An 18,375-nucleotide genomic window follows, 5' to 3' on the forward strand; every position below is an offset into this window, starting at 1 on the left:
TTTGCTCTTATCCAGTGATGTCCAACAATGCATACAGTAGAGGCAGAATACACACAGGTTTTGCTTTTGTTTTTTTTTGGGGGGGGGGGCGGGAAGGACAGAAAGTCCTTTTTGGGAATCACAGAATCTGCACATATAAAACCATATGGGACAAGGACTGCTGTAAGGAGGAAAATGTATGATTTTAACACTAAAAATTGGTGGGATTCATCTTGTTTTCTCCTACTAGTTCACTCAGCCAACTGTAGAATCTTCCTCTGGTGAACAGATTCTTTCTCTGGAAGAAAACTCATTGTGCTGGAGCAAGACTTTCACTTCTTGAGAAGAGGGCAGGATATATCCCCATGAATTTGCAATGGGGATGGTATAGTAATTTGCTCTAAAACAAACAAACAGATAATCCTGAGGAATAATGGGTGGTTACTTACTAGTATCCTTATACCAACAATTTATCACAGTGATTTAAATTGAACATGTTACAATGATCACAGATAACATTCATGAAAAAGACTCCATAGTTATAACCCTCAATCACTATGATCTACTTCCAGTGGAGGAAACCACATTGGCAAATATATAATTTCAAAATTCCCCAGCAGTCTACATTTCTTTGTTGTTGTTGTTCAGTCGCACAGTCGAGTCTGACTCTTTGCGACCCCATGGACAAAGTCATGCTCAGTTGTCAAATTTCTTCTATAGTTGGTCACAGTTTTGCAGGAGGGAGGTCCTTATAACACATTGTGTCTGTTACATGGACAGCTCTGTTTCGTTTACAATTTCAACATTTCATAAAAGTGTATAATATTGCTATGGAGATAAGATTCAATACATTTGATGTAGTGGGTCTTGCAGCCATGGAACCCTTTGGTCCTCTCACAAAGAAGGTCTTTTCTATTGTGATTTGTCTTACATCGACAGTATATTAAATCTGCCCCCCCACCAAAAAAAATTTGGAGATCTAGACTCCAACTGTCTCTTCTATAGTAAAATGCTATTCCAGGATCTCCTCCGTATAGCAGTGTATACTGCATTATCTTGTTGTGAAGACTCTGATCAACAACAGTAGACTCTGGAAAAGGGTTTGAAATTGTAAGAATGTGCAGTTCCCCCAAGTAAAGTTAATCTGCACTTACCACAGACAAAAATGAGCTATGGCAATATTCTTTTCCTCATTTATGCATTTGTAAGAGCTACCCATTCTCAAAGGAGAACATACAGTCTCTGGAGAAACATAATATACTAGCTCCTAAAAAGAACAATTTCCTCTTAGGTTTTTTTTTTTAATTCATCCAAGATTAAAACTGTAACAGACTTTCCTGTCATCATAATTGGTTATATCCTCCCTCTTATGCAACCATACTTTATTAAATTTGAAATGTTCTTCTGCTCAGCCAAGGAAACAGTAAGAAGTAGATGAGATGGCACTTGTGGTGGTACAGGATTAAACCAACCAGCTTTTCATTAGTGAATGAAAACTAGGAAGCAAATTGAAAAAAAAAAAAGCTATGCTGGGTATCATGGGACTTGCACAAACAAAAATGATATAGGATGAAAATGTAATGAGAAGATGAAATGGCCAAAACCAAACATAAAAGCTTGTAGATCTGACCCATAGTTCCTAAAATATTTTATGCTTTAAAGATGGAAGGAAACCCTAAGGCCACAGTGTATCTTTCAGCTTCCTCACCCAGGACTATCCATAAACCTAGGCAGGCTTTGAAGCGGTAATCACCTTGTCTATTATAAACTATAATTCTGAGAAAGTTCTAGCATGTGGGTTAGATGACTTGTATCAGGAAAATCTGTTACACTGGGCTGTATCAACAGAAGTATGGTGTCCAGATCACATGAAGCGATGGTATAGCTTCCTATCCAGAAGTAGCCACAGGTCCAAAGATAAGAGCAAGACAACCAGCATCTTTGGTGTGCAATTTGGATCCGGGAAAACACAGAAAGAGATGGAGTTCTGGGTGCTATTTTTATAGGAAAAATGTGTCCTGAGGCAACCTGACATTTGTGCCTCAAGATAATTACTAAAAATTGATTCCCCAGGATAAATAAAGACTTAGGGAACTTGTGACAGTTTGCATGAGTGTTGAAGTCTGGTTTAAATTAAGATATTAATGTGCTTCTGACAAAATTAGCTAGGAAAAAGGAAAGGAAAGGTCCCCTGTGCAAACATCAGTCATTTCCGACTCTGGGATGACGTTGCTTTCACAACGTTTTCACGGCAGACTTTTTACGGGGTGGTTTGCCATTGCCTTCTCCAGTCTTTTACACTTTCCCCCCAGCAAGCTGGGTACTCATTTACTGACCTCAGAAGGATGGAAGGCAGAGTCAACCTTGGGCCAGCTACCTGAACCAGTTTCCGCTGGGATAGAACTCAGGTGGTGAGCAGAGAGTTCAGATCACAGTACTGCAGTACTGCTGCTTTACCACTCTGCGCCACGGGGCCACTAGAGGGATTTAGCTAGAGGTAACTGCAAATGGCTGGATAGCATTCATAGGAATGAACAAAGGAACATAAGATGGTTTGGGAGGAATTCTTAATGCAAAATGAAGTTTGGAGTTGAAACTCTAATTGCTTCCTCCAGTAGAACAAAGTAGGAGTCCAGTAGCACCTTCAAGGCCAACAATGTTGGTCTTAAACTACTAAACTCCTAGACTTAAACTACTTTACGCCTTAAACTACTAGACTCCTAGACTTAAACTACTTTACGTCTTAAACTACTAGACTCCTACATTGTTCTACTGCTTCAGACCAACATGGCTGCCCATCTGCTTCCTCCAGTAGTTTGGAGAGTTAATGGCTGGTTGAGATGGAAAACCTATCTATGTTAGGGATTATTTTGTGAGGGAAAGCATAGGTAAGAGGAGGTGATGGGAGGCTGATAGGATTAGTAATCCAGCCATGGGTTTATTTTTCCCCCGAGGGGACACAGTGGAATGGAGTCTGGACCCTCTTCATGGAAACAAAATTCTCAAAACATGTTTAAAAGTTCATGAGGGGCACCCATGTGTGTTGTCATTTCCTTGAGAATTTGGTACCTCTTTTTCTGGAAGGAAAAAAAAAGCCTGGACTCCAGTTAAATAATATTAGCTTTGTGGTGAGGCAAGTCCACTGTTTTACTTATGCATACCTTAGAGTGAAGGGAGGGATGGCACTTGAGTCAGACCAGGATCTTGCACCTTCCCAGGGTCCCTTGCTTAGACATGAGTATGAGGCCTGCCATTCTGGCATCCAACTTGCATACATTTAGTTCAAAATTCCTGGCATATGAACTCCTGGAGTGTTACAAATGAAGAATGCTCATTTTCAAACAACCTCTCGACAAAGATGTATGCCTGCCTAGTTACAGTTGCACACCGCCTGAGAAAGATTTTAAAATCTTGATGGGGGAGCTGGGGAAAAATGGGGCGACTTCTATCCCGGCCTCCAAACTGGACTGCATTTCATTTACTTGATGTTGGCCTGGGTGGAGAATGAGAGTATTCGACTGGTATTGGTGTTGACTGTTGACTATGGTGTTGACTGTTGAAAGCTCATAACTCCAAAATCTTGATTATCTCTAAGGTGCTAATTGACTCAGTTCTAGCTCTATATATATCGAGAAGAAAACTGTAAGAATTAGCTGTAAGAATTTTAAGGGTTCCTTTGGATAAAATATTGATTTTAAGTATCATATGTATAAGCAATTATAAGTAGAAACAAGTAGGAAGTAATTTTTCAGAGACTGGATTGTAAACCAAACAGATTCTCTTTTGACATATGTTGAACATTGATAAGGTTGCAACTTACACCCATGTAAGAGTTGTTTAAGGAAAATAAAGTCATGAAATATAAGAGAAATTTGGTTTCTCTCTTGATTCTCAAGATATGAAACACAGCGGTTGGAAAGCTTGGCACTGTTCCATAGAAATGCCACATCTATATAGAAACTCATTTAACAATACATAGATTGCATCCACAGTCGGAATAAAGAGGCTGACAAATAATTATTGGGAAAAATGGGCCACTTTATTAACTACAACTTAATACAGCAAGGTAAACAACTATAGGACAAGCCCTGAGGTCATCCGCCGACCCCGCCAAGTCCAACAATGGGCGAGCCACCCTGCCCCCAGCATGAGCCATTGTTGGATTAATCGCCAGTCTCATCCGCAAAGTCTCATCATATTGTAACCAGGCCGCTCCCGCAAAATTGGTATAAGCCCTGTAAATAATGTCACAATACTGAAATAATGGGGCAGCCTGACTTGGCTGCGCCCTTGCAATCACTCCTGCATATATGACAAAACCTGGCAGCCAATTGGCGCAGGTCCTATCAACCTTCCTGTGCCTAAGCTTCTCTTTCTCCTTCTCGTCCATCTCTTCCTTACTTTTCTTTTCCAACTCTCTATACAATAGACTGAATACGTCTACATACTCGCCCCTTAAATTTTTTTCCCCATGTTGCGGGGGTCAGGTGATCCCCCAACGGCATTGCCAAATCTCCAAAAGGAAGCACCAAAAAGGGGACTCACCCATATGGGTTAATGGGGTAACCCCAGGGAATACCAGGCGCACAGGGCCATCCCAATGATTGTCCCATCGCCATCTGCCCACCCGAGGACAACACCCCCACCGCCACTGGTGCAGCCGGTGACCTCAGACCCCGCCGCCACCGAAGGCGGCTGGCACGAACCCACCGGAGCACCATGAAACTGTCCCGAAACACCAATGGCCACCCTGTTGCAAGGAAGTGGACCCGGTCCCATCCTGCTGAGCCCCAGCAAAACACCATGACCCCATGGTCCCCAGGGCCAAGCAGCGTGTTGTCGTGTGAGTGCCCCCATACCTTCCAGAGCTGCCAGTGGCACCACCACCACTGCGTGCTGGACTGGCTGTTGTCTGTCCTCACTGACATCCCGTTCCACACCATTGTCACTCGGCACAACTTCCTTGTTTGCACTATTCTTTTGGCTCGGGCTGGGTGGCTTCCCAGAGTCCGTAACCTCCTGCAACACAGAAAGCCTTGCCAGCACCTCTCTCTCGAATGTCAGGGTACCCGACCGCCCAGTAGCACTACACAACCCAGGCCAAACAGCAGGTGCCCCAGACGCGCCCCACTCCCTCTCCAGAGTGCTGAGCCACTCAATTATGGCCTGCCGCATCTCCGCGCTGTCCAATTGCTCATCCCCAGGGGGCCCAGGATGTGTGCATTTTCGCTGCCCCTTTGCAGGGTGTTTGCCCTTAGAAGGGCCATGCCCCTTCTTTGGGCCCATAGCTACAAACCTTAAACAAAAAACTTCCCCACAAATCACCACCCTTAAAGGGAGGGAGGGGTGGGGGGTCTGATAAAAAGAATAACCACATCCCCTCACTATGACTGTAGCACCCACCCAACGACTCCCACCCAAGGAATAAGAGTTGGAGCGAGTCACAGCCCCACCGGACGTCCCTTTCCCTGCCAAACACCCTGCGAGACCCGAAAATGGGCGACTCAGCACGCTCTCTGACACTGTCGACAGCCTGACGCTGGCTGCTTGCTGGGACGCAACCCCGAAACGGGCCTCCACCAGACGCTCTTGGCCGAAGGCAGCAACGTGCCTCCTTCCCTGGCCGAGAGCTTTTTGAACTGCGCAATAATGGGCGGGCTGAGGCTATAAAAAGCCCCAGCCACACCCCTGAGAAGTGCCCAGTTGTCCAGGAAAACCTGACTCAGCCTGCATCCTTTCGCGGATGCAAAGAATGGCCCCGCGGAGCGTAGCCGCTTACGCGGCCCGACCAGGGCGGGGCCAGATAATATGATTAGGTAAACCTAATCAAAATTAAAGGACACTATGAAGGAACATACTCACAAGGAGATTGTAATAACATGTCAAGTAACAAGAGAAATACACAAAAACAGTGAAGGGAATTAAGGAAAAAAAGATAAGAGATAGACATTCAATAGAACTGTGCTTCTGCTCAAAACTGACAAACAGTTTTTTTAAAAAAGCTGGCATGTTTTGTCTGTACTGCAGTAGAAAAGAAATCTGCCAAAACAGCATGAGCTGTCTCCAACCAGCTTTTCTGCTAGTAAAGAAGGAAGGAGCAGTCCTCTTTGGCCACCAAAACAGGTGATGCTGGGGATCATGCAACCCACTTGAGACCCTGGAGAGCTGCTGCCAGCCTGAGTAGACAATACTGACTTTGATGGACCAAGGGTCTGATTCAGTATAAGGCAGCTTCGTATGTTCATATGTTCAATGACAGGTGGGACAGGGATTGTAGTAAGGAGAAGATTTGGGCAAAACTGAGTGGGAAAAAACCCTGGCTGGATCCAACTGTATGCCTGAAATAAAGTGACATACATATGAATTCCTTTTGCATGCTGAAAAGTACTGCTGAGTATTTATGGGAACAAAGACATTCTTTTGAGTTGTCTCCATAAGGCATCTTTGACATCTTTGTTCCTTAGGCTGTATATTAGTGGGTTCAACATCGGAATAACAATGGTATAAAACACAGAGACTACTTTGCCTTGGTTAGGAGAAGTCATGGCTCCAGGTTGACCATACATAAAGAAAGCTGATCCATAGAACAAGGTTACAGCCATGATGTGAGAAGTGCACGTTGAGAAGGCTTTGTGTCTCCCTTGAACAGAAGGTATGTGCAAGACGGTAGCAACAATGTAGCCATAGGAGATTAGGACAATTGTGGCTGTCACAAGTATGATAAAACCACACATTAATAGGAGTACAATTTCATTGACAAAAGTGTTCACATGGGAGGCATGAAAAACAGCTGGAACATCACAAAAGAACTGGTTGACCTCACCTGATTCACAATAAGGCAAGCTGAAAGTAAAGCCCGTCTGTGTACAACAATTTAGAAAGCCAAAGAAGTATGATACAGCCACCAGAAGTGCACAGATTTTTTTGGACATGGTAGTATGATAAAGCAAAGGGTTGCAGATGGCACTGAACCTGTCATATGCCATTACAGCCAAGAAAAAACACTCAGTAGTCCCAAAGAGAGAGAAGAAAAACATTTGAATGGCACATTCATTGTAAGAAATACCCTTGTTCCTGGTTGCAAAGTTCAGCATGGCCTTGGGAGTGATGACTGAAGAATAGCAGATATCTAAGAAAGAAAGGTTCTTCAGAAAATAGTACATAGGACTGTGAAGTTGTGCATCAACAGTGATGAGAGTGATCATGCCAATATTCCCCATCAAGGTGATGATATAAAGCAGCAAGAAGAGAAAGCAAAGACCAAGCTGCAATTCAGAGTCACCTTGGAATCCCATTAAGATGGACTGTGTGATCCTGGTGCAGTTTTCCATGTTGTTTGGGGGGATGAAGAGCAAGATATTGATTGGGGTTAAAACTGAGAAAATTGGTTTTTCAAGTTAGCACCAGTGTAACAGTTTTATCCTTGTGAGATCAAGGTAAATTTGAGATTTCAGCAATTCCAAGTGGAAGCTCTCTACATTTTACAGAATATCCTCCTGGCAGTATTTTTGAAAAATAGTTTCTTGGTGCAATAGTTGTCCTACTTGAAATAATTTTGGCCCTGAAAAAGAAAAGGAGACATAATCTAAATTGTTCTGACAGATTAGATTTAGGATCCATTTAAACTATCAGCAAGTGAAAGACAATTAGTACTAGAATATGCCCTTGAGGACAGAAGGTCAGTCAGCCTTCAGATGTTTCTCCGATAAGCATACTTGATCAGACATGTATTCTAAATGCACTCTTACACTTCATAGGTTTTATCCTTTTTGCTGACCCAGTTTTGCTCCTTCCAACAGTCCCCATTCATACAAGTCTTGCAATTTCCAACATATTCTTTTGGGGAGATCAGAGAGGAATCTGTGGAAGAGCTGGTTTGATCCAACCCGGAATGTTAGTGCACACACCTCCATGTTTTAGGCTTAGTACACCATGCATGTTTCGTGCACCATATGCACAGAAGCACTATGGCAGTTGTGATGCAGCCCAAACATCAGCACTACTGTTAATTGTTCACACACATCTTGACATCAGGGGAACACTCATGATGCACTAAGCTGCTCTATGATACAAATGACAAAGTAACAGCATTCATTCTTTGTTTCTGTGGATATAAGGCTTCTGTATTAGAATGGAACCATGTGCTTCACAAAATGAGATATTGCAGAACTACACTCAAGGTGTGGTGTGCCACACTATGCCAGCACCAGCTATTATGCTATGTGTTCTATTCTGGAAGGCCACACTGAGACATTCATCTGTCTTTCTGTAATGTGCTTCGTCACATTTCCTCACAACTCCAATAATGACAAATATTATATTTGGTAAATGAAAAAAAAATGCTGATATAATGATTTGGAAACTCCAAAATGCTTATGTCAATGGGAAAAATAAGGATTTTCCTGTATGTGGTAAAATATGCTATAGGAAGATGCAAATGTAGGATCAATTGCTGAACTGTATTTCTTCAAATTCCAGGTTCAGGATTTTCTGCTTGACTGCTCTTCCATGTTTAAAAAAATATATCCTGATATACACAAAAGTAGCACATGAAGGAGAATACTTGAAGCTGCTTTAACCCGAATCAGACCTTTTGGTATTGTCTATTCAGACTGGCAGCACCTCTCCAGGGCCTATCACTTGTTACATGGTTCCTTTAACTGGAGATGCTGAGGATTGTGCCTAGATTCTGCTGCATACCACAAGGATGCTTTACCATTGAGCCACAACAGTACATGCACACACATCCAAATTATATGATCTCTTACATTCACTCTGGAGAAGTACACTCCAGTTGCATCATGTGAATCTTCTGATTGTTTCAGCTCTGTGGTTTCAAAGGCAGAAAAGGATAAGATGAGCCATATTGTGATTAGTGATACATTTTAGAATATTTGTCTGCTTTCTGTATGCATGTAAACAGATGAGATACAGAGACTAGTGACTTCAAAATATGGAACACCAGAATGTAGAAATATATGTGGCCAAAATTTGAGTAGATGTGATTGTGTTCCTGATAAATTACTGAGGTAGATGCATCCATGCAATTCAAATGTTATGAAAAACACTTGAATGTTTGAACAGAAGAGGAGGGATAAACATGGCAACTTCTTTTAATAAATATTGTTCATTTCTCTGCATACTTGTGCTGTGCTCTTGCTATGTGAAATGTTCTGCTTGACATCTTTCTAATGATCACTGCAAATTTCTGTGAGACTAAACGAGTCCAATCCATGCTACCTTCCTTTAAAAAATCCTAAAGTTACTAATGAAAATGTGCAAAAAGTATATGCAGCCCTGTGGCACAGAGTGGTAAAGCTGCAGTACTGCAGTCCTAAGCTCTGCTCACAACCTGAGTTCGATCCCAGCAGAAGCTGGTTCATGTAGCTGGCTCGAGGTTGACTCAGTCTTCCATCCTTCCGAGGTCGGTAAAATGAGTACCCAGCTTGCTAGGCGGAAAACGTAGATGACTGGGGAAGGCAATGGCAAACCACTCCATAAAAAGTCTGCTGTGAAAATGTGAAAGCAATGTCAGTCCAGAGTCGGAAACGACTGGTGCTTGCACAGGGGACCTTTCCTTTCCTTCATAATGCAAACAATCTGGATCAGAAAAGCATATTCTGTAGAAACATCCTATAGGGGTGGAATTTGGGAACATGTCTAGTGTTACTGTCTCCATGAATGTGTTATCAGAAGAAGTATTTGTGCTCTGAAAAGACTTGTATTTAAGTTAGTGTTAAATGGCATGCATATTCTCCCTATGATTACTGATTCCTGCTTGCTCTAAATTGAGCCATATCATTTTTTTTCATGGTTACATCACCATATATTCCCCAAAACCTTAACATGATATGACTAAATATAATATGCTAAGGCACACACATCAAACGTAGAACACCTAACATCAAATTTGCTGATAATAACTCCTGGTGGGTAACCTTGTTAGTCTGCTGTTGCAGAATAAAACAGAAGTCCTGTGATACCATAAAACTATACAAAATTTATTTCATGATGTTTATGCTGGAATAAATTTTGTTAACTTTTAAGATGCCACTGGACTGCTTTTTTTTCTTGATACTATTTGTTTTTTTTTCCAACATATGCATTAGCCATTGAATAAATGGTTCCAAGAAGCTGAAAGTCACAATCAGCATAGTCTCCTTCCCACATTGTGACAAAGACAGAAAACAGTAGCCTTTCCCCAAGCATAGACAACCCTAGTCTTTTCATTCTAAAACATCAAAAACTTCAGAACCAAAGAACGCTGTAAGGATCTCTTATTTCAAAACACTGCTGGCATGAATGTGGCAGATGGTATAGCTTAACATTTTTCTTTACCTTCTCATTCCAACAAACTAAGAGTAAGAAAATGTCTGATAATACACGCTAACACAAAAAAATTGACAACTCAGTCCCAGAGTTGTTTCAATAAAGTTAATGTGCACTTACCATGAACACAAATGGGCTGTGTCAATATTCTTTTCCTGATGTATGCATTTGTAAAAGCTACCCATTCTCAAAGGGGAACATACAGACTCTGGAGAAACATGATGTAAGAACTTCTAAAGAGAACTGTTTCCTGTTGGTTTTTCCACCCTCCAAGGTTACAAATGTAACAGACTTTCCTGTCATCATAATTGATTATATCCCAGCTTTTATGCAACCAAACTTTATAAATTGTGTTAAATTTGAGATGTACTTCTGCTCAGCCAGGGAAACAATAGAAGCAGGTGAGATAGGCATCATGGCACTGGTAATAGAGGGTTAAACTCATCCAGGGCTGCTGCTGCTTCTTCTTCTTAATAATAATAATAAACTTTTATTTATACCCCGCCCTCCCTGCCTAGGCAGGGCGGCTAACAGGACATGGTAAACCATGATACAGATAAATAACAGATAATATAATTAATAATTTAGACAATAGAACCAATAAAACAGTATGACATTAAAATACAATCGAATGGCGTATAAGATGGCTCGGTATTACTGATCTTATCAGGAGTTCTGTCTTAAAAAGCTAGCTGGAAGAGGGCAGTTTTGCAGGCCCTACGGCCTTCTTGAGCAAGAATGCACAGGAACACAGTTCCAGCTGGCTTGGCATCAGGGGGTGTGGCCTAATATGCAAATGAGTTCCTGCAAGGTTTTTTTCTACAAAAAAATCCCTGGACCCACCAGCTTTTTCACTGGTGAATGAAAACGAGGAGGAGAATCTTTGGCCACACACACAAAAAAGTTATGCTGGGTTTTGTGGGACCTGCACAGACTAAAGCCATACAGGATTTGGAATGTAATGAGAAGATTAAATGGCCAAGGCCAAGCATAAAGGCTGGTGGGATCTGAGCCATAGCTCCTAAAACTGGATGTTTATACTTATATTGGTTTAAACCCTAAGGCCAGAGTGTATCTTCCATCGTTTTATTTCCAGGGCCACCTATAAAACTAAGCAGGCTTTGAAGTGGTCGTCATTTTGTATATTATAAACTATAATTTTGAGAAAGTCCTAGAGAGTTGGTTAGACCCCCCCCCCCCCCGGAGGTTTTTCATGAGCAGAAGGTTTCTCACTCATGGAGCACAATTCTCTCACTTTCTGCTTCCTGCTGTAGCCTGAAATGTCCCCTCCCAATCCTGTTCCTTGAGTTCCCATTCCCTCAGGAATAAGATTTGTGGAATTTGGATTTATTGAATTGCGGACAGTTGGATTTATTAAATATTTTTCCACTTTCACACTATCTTCCTTTGTACTTTATTTCCCTTGCTACTATGGTCTAGTGGTCAAGACAAAAGTGCTGGACAAGTGTCTGGGAGACCCTGGTTCATATTCTCCACTCATCCCATGAAAATTCACTGGAGAAGAGGGAGAATTATGTAAGCCACTTTAAGTTGCCATTGGGGTATGAATGAATGAGTGAATGAAAAATATGGTGATTGAAGAGCTCTGAGGAGACACCCAAGCTGTGAAAAGCCTAAGCAAACCAGACACGGTTGACTTTACAGCACCTCTTTGATACATTAGGGTTTCTGTCTTAGCCAAGATGGGCCTTGCAGGTTTGTGGTCTCCAAATTCTAAGACATAGATCAGTCCTTTTCATGCAGAGGAAGTCCAGAAAGAATCATGTCCATTCTATAACATTGTATGAGAGAGAGAGAGAGAGCATGTGTGGAACTGTGTGTGAACCTATGCAAAAGGACTGCATCCCTTCTGTGTGTACAGTCATCTGTAGATTCCCAGAGATGCTTATAGCTTAGCAACCTTTCTATAGTTTCTTGCCTTTTCTTAATCTGCATTCTTGTCCTGGACCTGCATTTACACTACAGCTGTGCTTTGTAGTAACATTGTTTTAATTAATTGAGATATATTTCCTGGAATCCTACCCAGAGCCTTGACCACATGCTCACACTATAAAGCCATAAACCATAGTCACTTTAACGATTGACAGCAACCAAAGGAAAGTGGGTTAGAGATGTGCAAGAGGTGGTAGCCCACCACCTGAGGAAGGTTCTAACATCCTATCTGATGGGAGAGTTGAGGAGCAAAGGAGAGACTTCTATCCTAGCCTACAAAGATCGGCCCCTTCCCAGCTGGGCTGGCAACACCGGCTAGAGGCTAGGGGCCGCTGCTGCCCTCCCAGAATGAGGAAAGGCTGGCCCCCATTATCCCCAGCATCCAGGAACGCTCATTGGGCATGGCATTGGGGCTATAAAGGCCCAGGTCCCGCCCAACACTTTGCAGTTTGTTTCATGGCTCTCGGCCCACCCGCCCACCCTGTGGAAGTACAGGTTATTACTGGTGGCCTTATTAGGGGCCAGGTAGGATTTTTTTTTTCATTTTCACAGAATTGGCCCATGTGAATTTGTTTTTTGCCTACCTTGTACTGCCTGATAGTGTTAGGATGTTTGGGAGGAGTTTATTAGTTTGGTCGCTGGGCAGGATGAGGTATGGGCTACAGTGTTTGTTCAGGGGAGCACCTATGGCCCTGCACCAGTAGGTGCAGGTGGTCTGTAAGAACTGCAGATGGGCTGTACGGCTCAATGCTGGGAGTGCAGATCATGGCAAAGCCTCACCGGCGCAGATCTTTCCAGAGGGATTGATGCTGGCCTAGGTGGAGTTTGGGCCTGGCTGCTCAGCACCAGCCAGAATATTGGGCTCGTGCTGGGGGCAGGGTGGCTCGCCCTCTAAGGACAAGGCGGGGTCCTGTGGTTGACCCCAGGGCTTGTCCTGTTAGGCCTAAACCCCTTGCCATTCTAGTTGATTAAGTTATCTTTAATAAAGCGGCCCAGTTTATCCAACATACTGTGTCAGCCTCTTCATTCCGACTGGGGGGGGGGGGCAACTGGTCTGCATTTCAATTACTTGCTGTTGGCCTTGGCGGAGAAAGTATCCCACTGCTGTTGGATGAAGGGATATTTTACTTTTAAAAGCTTATAGCCCCAAAAGTCTTGGTTATTTCTAAGGTGCTACTGGGCCCAGGGAGGGTGGGGGGTGGGCTCCCTTTGGGAATCCTACCCCCCCAGGGAAAGTGCATGCGCAATACATAGCCTCTCCTCTCCCGGTGTAGTGAACGCCGCGTGGTCACTGTCTGGCTATGCCTGGCAGATGGTCACTGCAATGGCCTCTCCTGCATTACTGCATCCGTAGCAACACCTTCTCGCTGGTCCCCCCCGTTTTCACAGAGTTTGCTACGTCATGGTGCGACCGAAGTGTCCAGCGGTATAACCGGATGGGCAGGCTGGGCCCACCAACCTCGTCAGCCTAAGAGAAGGAAAACTCTAACATCAAACCCGGGCAGATAGAGCTCGTTAATGTAACACCTACCACCTGGAGGACTCACTGCCGGCGTCCCGGCTTACTGGGCCATGGCAGATGACCCCCAGGTGAAAGGGTGGAGCCAGTACCGCGCACACTGCACTTCACCTAAAAAATTCCTCTGCGCAGGCCTGAAGGGCATATCCACACACACAACCCACAACGCATCAAGTCCTGCAGCGATAGGCAAGGGGCGAAACGGCAGGTGGAAGGTGCCACTGGAAGCCGCAGTCCCGATCCTGCATGTAGGCGGTTCAGGATATTGGTCGCCTGATGCTAACCCGGAGACGAAAGCATCTTTCGGCAGCACCCTGAACGACCAAGCAGCCTTATCTAGGGACAGCACTGCTTGCTCCACACGGAGAGGGGCCTAGAAAAGGTGGCCTAAACAAAGCTCGTCTCCCCCACCCCAGTTGGCTAGCCGCGGTCAACGGGCATCCTTACTTGCGGTCGAAAAATAACAACAAAGAAAAGGCATGTGCCTGCCTCACAAAGTGTGCAAAGACTAAAGCTTGCGTGTTGGAACATCAGAACCATGCTTGACACAGTAGGCAGTGGTCGCCCTGAACGACGCTCTGCTCTAGTTGCCCACGAACTTCTCAGGTTGAATATCGACATAGCAGCTCTCAGTGAGGTCCGTTTCCCTGAGGAAGGTAGTCTTCAAGAACACGGTGCTGGCTATACCCTCTACTGGTCGGGTAAGTCAAAGGCTGAGAGCCGCCTTTCTGGCGTTGGCTTCATGGTCAGGAACTCCATTGCCTCCAAACTCGAAAACCTTCCAACAGGTCACTCAGATCGCATCATGTCCATGCGCCTCCCACTTCAAAACAAGCAGCATGCAACACTCTTCAGTGTGTATGCCCCAACCCTTCAAGCAGATCCTGCAGAAAAGAACAAGTTCTATGCTGATCTACGCAACCTCGTATGGAAGACCCCTACAGAGGACAAGGTGATCATCCTTGGCGACTTCAATGCCAGAGTAGGTAAAGACTCGGAAGCCTGGAAAGGAGTACTTGGCAAACACGGCATTGGCAACTGCAATGACAACGGGCGCCTCCTGCTAGAATTCTGCATGGAGCACCAGCTCACCATCACCAACACTATCTTCCAGCAGAAGAACAGTCTGAAGACAACCTGGATGCACCCACGGTCCAAGCATTGGCACCTTATCGACTACATTCTGGTGCGCCAGAGAGACCTTCGAGATGTCTTACACACCCGAGTAATGCCCAGCGCAGAATGTCATACGGATCATCGTCTTGTACGCTGCAATCTCCGTCTTCACTTTAAACCCACACCCAGGAGAGGAGGTATCCCTCGGAGGAAGTTTCAGGTTGGCAGCCTCCAGTCAGCCGAAGTTAAAGCTGCCTTCCAGGCAAAACTCCAGTCAAGAATTGAGGACCTCAGTTGCCCCACAGACCCTTCTCCAGAAGCACTCTGGGAACACCTAAAAACTACCGTCCTGCAGATCTCTGAAGAAGTCCTCGGGTTCTCCACAAGGAAGAACAAGGACTGGTTTGATGAGAACAATCAAGAGATCCAAGAATTACTGGCAAAAAAGAGATCTGCCTACCAAGCACATCTTGCTCAGCCCTCCTGTCCTGGGAAAAAAGCAACCTTTCGCGCTGCATGTAGCAACCTCCAGCGCAAGCTTCGAGACATTCAGAACGAGTGGTGGACCAAGCTTGCAGAGAGAACCCAGCTGTGTGCAGACACTGGTGATTTAAGAGGGTTCTACGAAGCCCTAAAGGCAATATATGGTCCATCATATCAGGCTCAGAGTCCCTTGCATAGTGCAGACGGCCAAGTGCTCCTCACAGACAAGGCATCCATATTGAACCGGTGGTCGGAGTATTTTCAGGTTCTCTTCAGTGCCAACCGCGTAGTTCAAGATTCAGCAATCCACCTCACCCCACTTCAACTGGTGAAAACAGAGTTGGATGAGATCCCCACCCTAGAAGAGACTGTTAAAGCCATCAAGCAACTGAAAAGTGGCAAGGCAGCAGGAGTTGATGGAATTCCACCAGAGATCTGGAAGCATGGGGGCACAGTACTACATAGCTCACTTCACAAAGTACTTGTCACCTGCTGGGAACAAGGCAAATTACCACAGGACTTTCGCGATGCAATCATCATCACCCTATACAAGAACAAAGGGGAAAAGTCAGACTGCTCCAACTACCGGGGGATAACCCTGCTCTCCATCGCAGGCAAAATCCTTGCCAGAATACTCCTGAACAGACTGGTGCCCACCATTGCAGAAGAACTCCTCCCAGAGAGCCAGTGCGGCTTCAGAGCTAACAGGAGCACCACCGACATGGTATTTGTTCTCAGGCAGCTCCAAGAGAAATGCAGGGAACAGAACAAGGCTCTGTATGTGACTTTTGTCGACCTTACCAAAGCTTTCGATACCGTTAGCAGGAAAGGCCTGTGGCAAATCTTGGAACGTTTAGGATGTCCCCCAAGGTTCCTCAGCATGATCATCCAGCTACACGAAGACCAGCGAGGCCAAGTCAGACACTGCAACGACCTCTCGGAGCCCTTCCCAATAGGCACAGGTGTAAAGCAAGGCTGCGTTCTCGCGCCAACTCTCTTTACGATCTTCTTTAGCATGATGCTTCAAAGAGCCGCAGTAGATCTAGATGAGGACGATGGTGTCTACATCCGCTATCGCACCGATGGCAGCCTGTTCAACCTGAGGCGACTAAAGGCACACTCCAAGACAATGGAAAAACTCATCCGAGAGCTACTGTTTGCTGATGATGCTGCACTCGTCTCCCACTCGGTATCAGCTCTGCAGCATATGACGTCCTGCTTTGCAGAGGCTGCCAAGCTATTCGGCCTAGAAGTTAGTCTGAAGAAGACAGAAGTTCTCCACCAGCCTGCACTCCAGGAAGATTATCACCCTCCCTGCATCACTGTGGGTGATTCAGTTCTGAAGACAGTCCAGCAGTTCAGCTACCTGGGGTGCATCATCTCCTCAGATGCCAAGATCGACAAGGAGATTGACAACAGGCTGGCAAAGGCAAACCGTGCCTTTGGCCGACTGCACAAAAGAGTGTGGAGCAACAAGCATCTGAAAAAAGGCACAAAGATCAATGTTTACAAAGCGGTTGTGATGACAACCCTCATCTATGGCTCCGAATCGTGGGTTTTATACCGTCATCACCTGCGACTCCTTGAGCGCTTTCATCAGCGCTGCCTTCGCACCATCCTCAACATCCACTGGAGTGACTTTGTGACCAACACTGAAGTCCTCAAGCGGGCAGAGGTTACCAGCATCGAGGCACTGCTGTTGAAGACGCAGCTGCGCTGGGCAGGGCATATTTCTAGGATGGAAAACCACCGCCTTCCCAAGATTGCCCTGTATGGCGAACTCTCCACCGGCCATCGAAATAGAGGGGCACCAAAGAAGAGGTACAAGGACTCCTTGAAGAAATCCCTTAGCACCTGTCACATCAACCATCACCAGTGGTCTGACCTAGCCTCAGATCGCAAAGCATGGAGGCACACCATCCACCAGGCTGTCTCTTCCTTTGAGAACGCACGCATAGCTGGTCTTGAGGACAAAAGGAGATTGAGGAAGAATTGCACTGCTACAGGACCAACCCTAAATCAGACTTTTCCCTGCAGCCGCTGTGGCCGGACCTGCCTGTCCCACATTGGTCTTGTCAGCCACCAGCGAGCCTGCAGCAAACGTGGACTATTGCACCCTTCTTAAATCTTCGTTCGCGAAGCCAAGCCGAGATGGAGAGACTGGGCCCAGTTCTTGCTCTAGATATATCAAGAGTTTTAAGGGTTAATCTGGATGAAATATTCCTTTTAATTATTATTTATATAAGCAATTATAAGTAGAAACAAGTAGAAAGTAATTTTCAGAGTCTGAAATGTAAGCCAAACATATTCTCTCTTGTCATATGTTCATCACTGAAGAGCTTGCAACTTACATCCATATAATAATTGTTTCAGGAAAATAAAGTCATGAGTTATTATTTTCTTTTTTGTTTCTCAAGATATAAAATACAGCAGTTGGAAAGTTTAGCACTGCAACACAGACATTCCATACCTATACAGAAACTCATTAAACAAGAATTGAATAATATGATTAAGTAAATCTAATAAAAATTAAAAGGCACTACAAAGGAACATATCCAACAGGAGATTGTATTAACATCTCAAGTCACAAAAGAAAGACAGAAAAACCGTGAAGGAAAGTAAAAAAAAAGAGAAAGAAATAGGAGATAGAGATTCAATAGAACTGTGCTTCTGCTCAAACTCAGACAAAAAAGTTAACAAAACCTGACTGTGTTTTATCTGTATTGCAGTACAAATGAAGCCATCTGAAATGGCGTGAGTTAGATTCAGCCAGCTTTTCTGCAAGTACAGAAGGGATGATCAGTCCCCTTTGGCCATCAGAACAGGTAATGGGGATCATGAAACAACTGTACAGAAGCCATGTGGTACAAAGATTGTAGTATGGAGGAGGACTGGACAAAACTGAAGGGGGAAAATGGGTGTATCCAACCCTGTGGCTGAAATAAAGTGACATGCATATAAATTCCTTTTGCATGCTGAAAAGTACTGCTGGATGT

At 44.5% G+C, this 18,375-nt stretch overlaps 1 protein-coding gene across 1 annotated transcript; it reads right to left on the reverse strand.

Annotated features, from left to right (window-relative positions):
* Positions 1–6,377: 6,377 nt before the first annotated feature.
* Positions 6,378–7,310, reverse strand: LOC132584034 (olfactory receptor 9S13-like). The gene has a single exon (XM_060255809.1). It carries the CDS (start codon positions 7,308–7,310, stop codon positions 6,378–6,380), a length of 933 nt encoding a protein of 310 aa, XP_060111792.1.
* Between the last annotated feature and the right edge of the window lie 11,065 nt (positions 7,311–18,375).

The sequence above is a fragment of the Heteronotia binoei genome, chromosome 15 (assembly GCF_032191835.1).
Source record: "Heteronotia binoei isolate CCM8104 ecotype False Entrance Well chromosome 15, APGP_CSIRO_Hbin_v1, whole genome shotgun sequence".
NCBI lineage: Eukaryota > Metazoa > Chordata > Lepidosauria > Squamata > Gekkonidae > Heteronotia > Heteronotia binoei.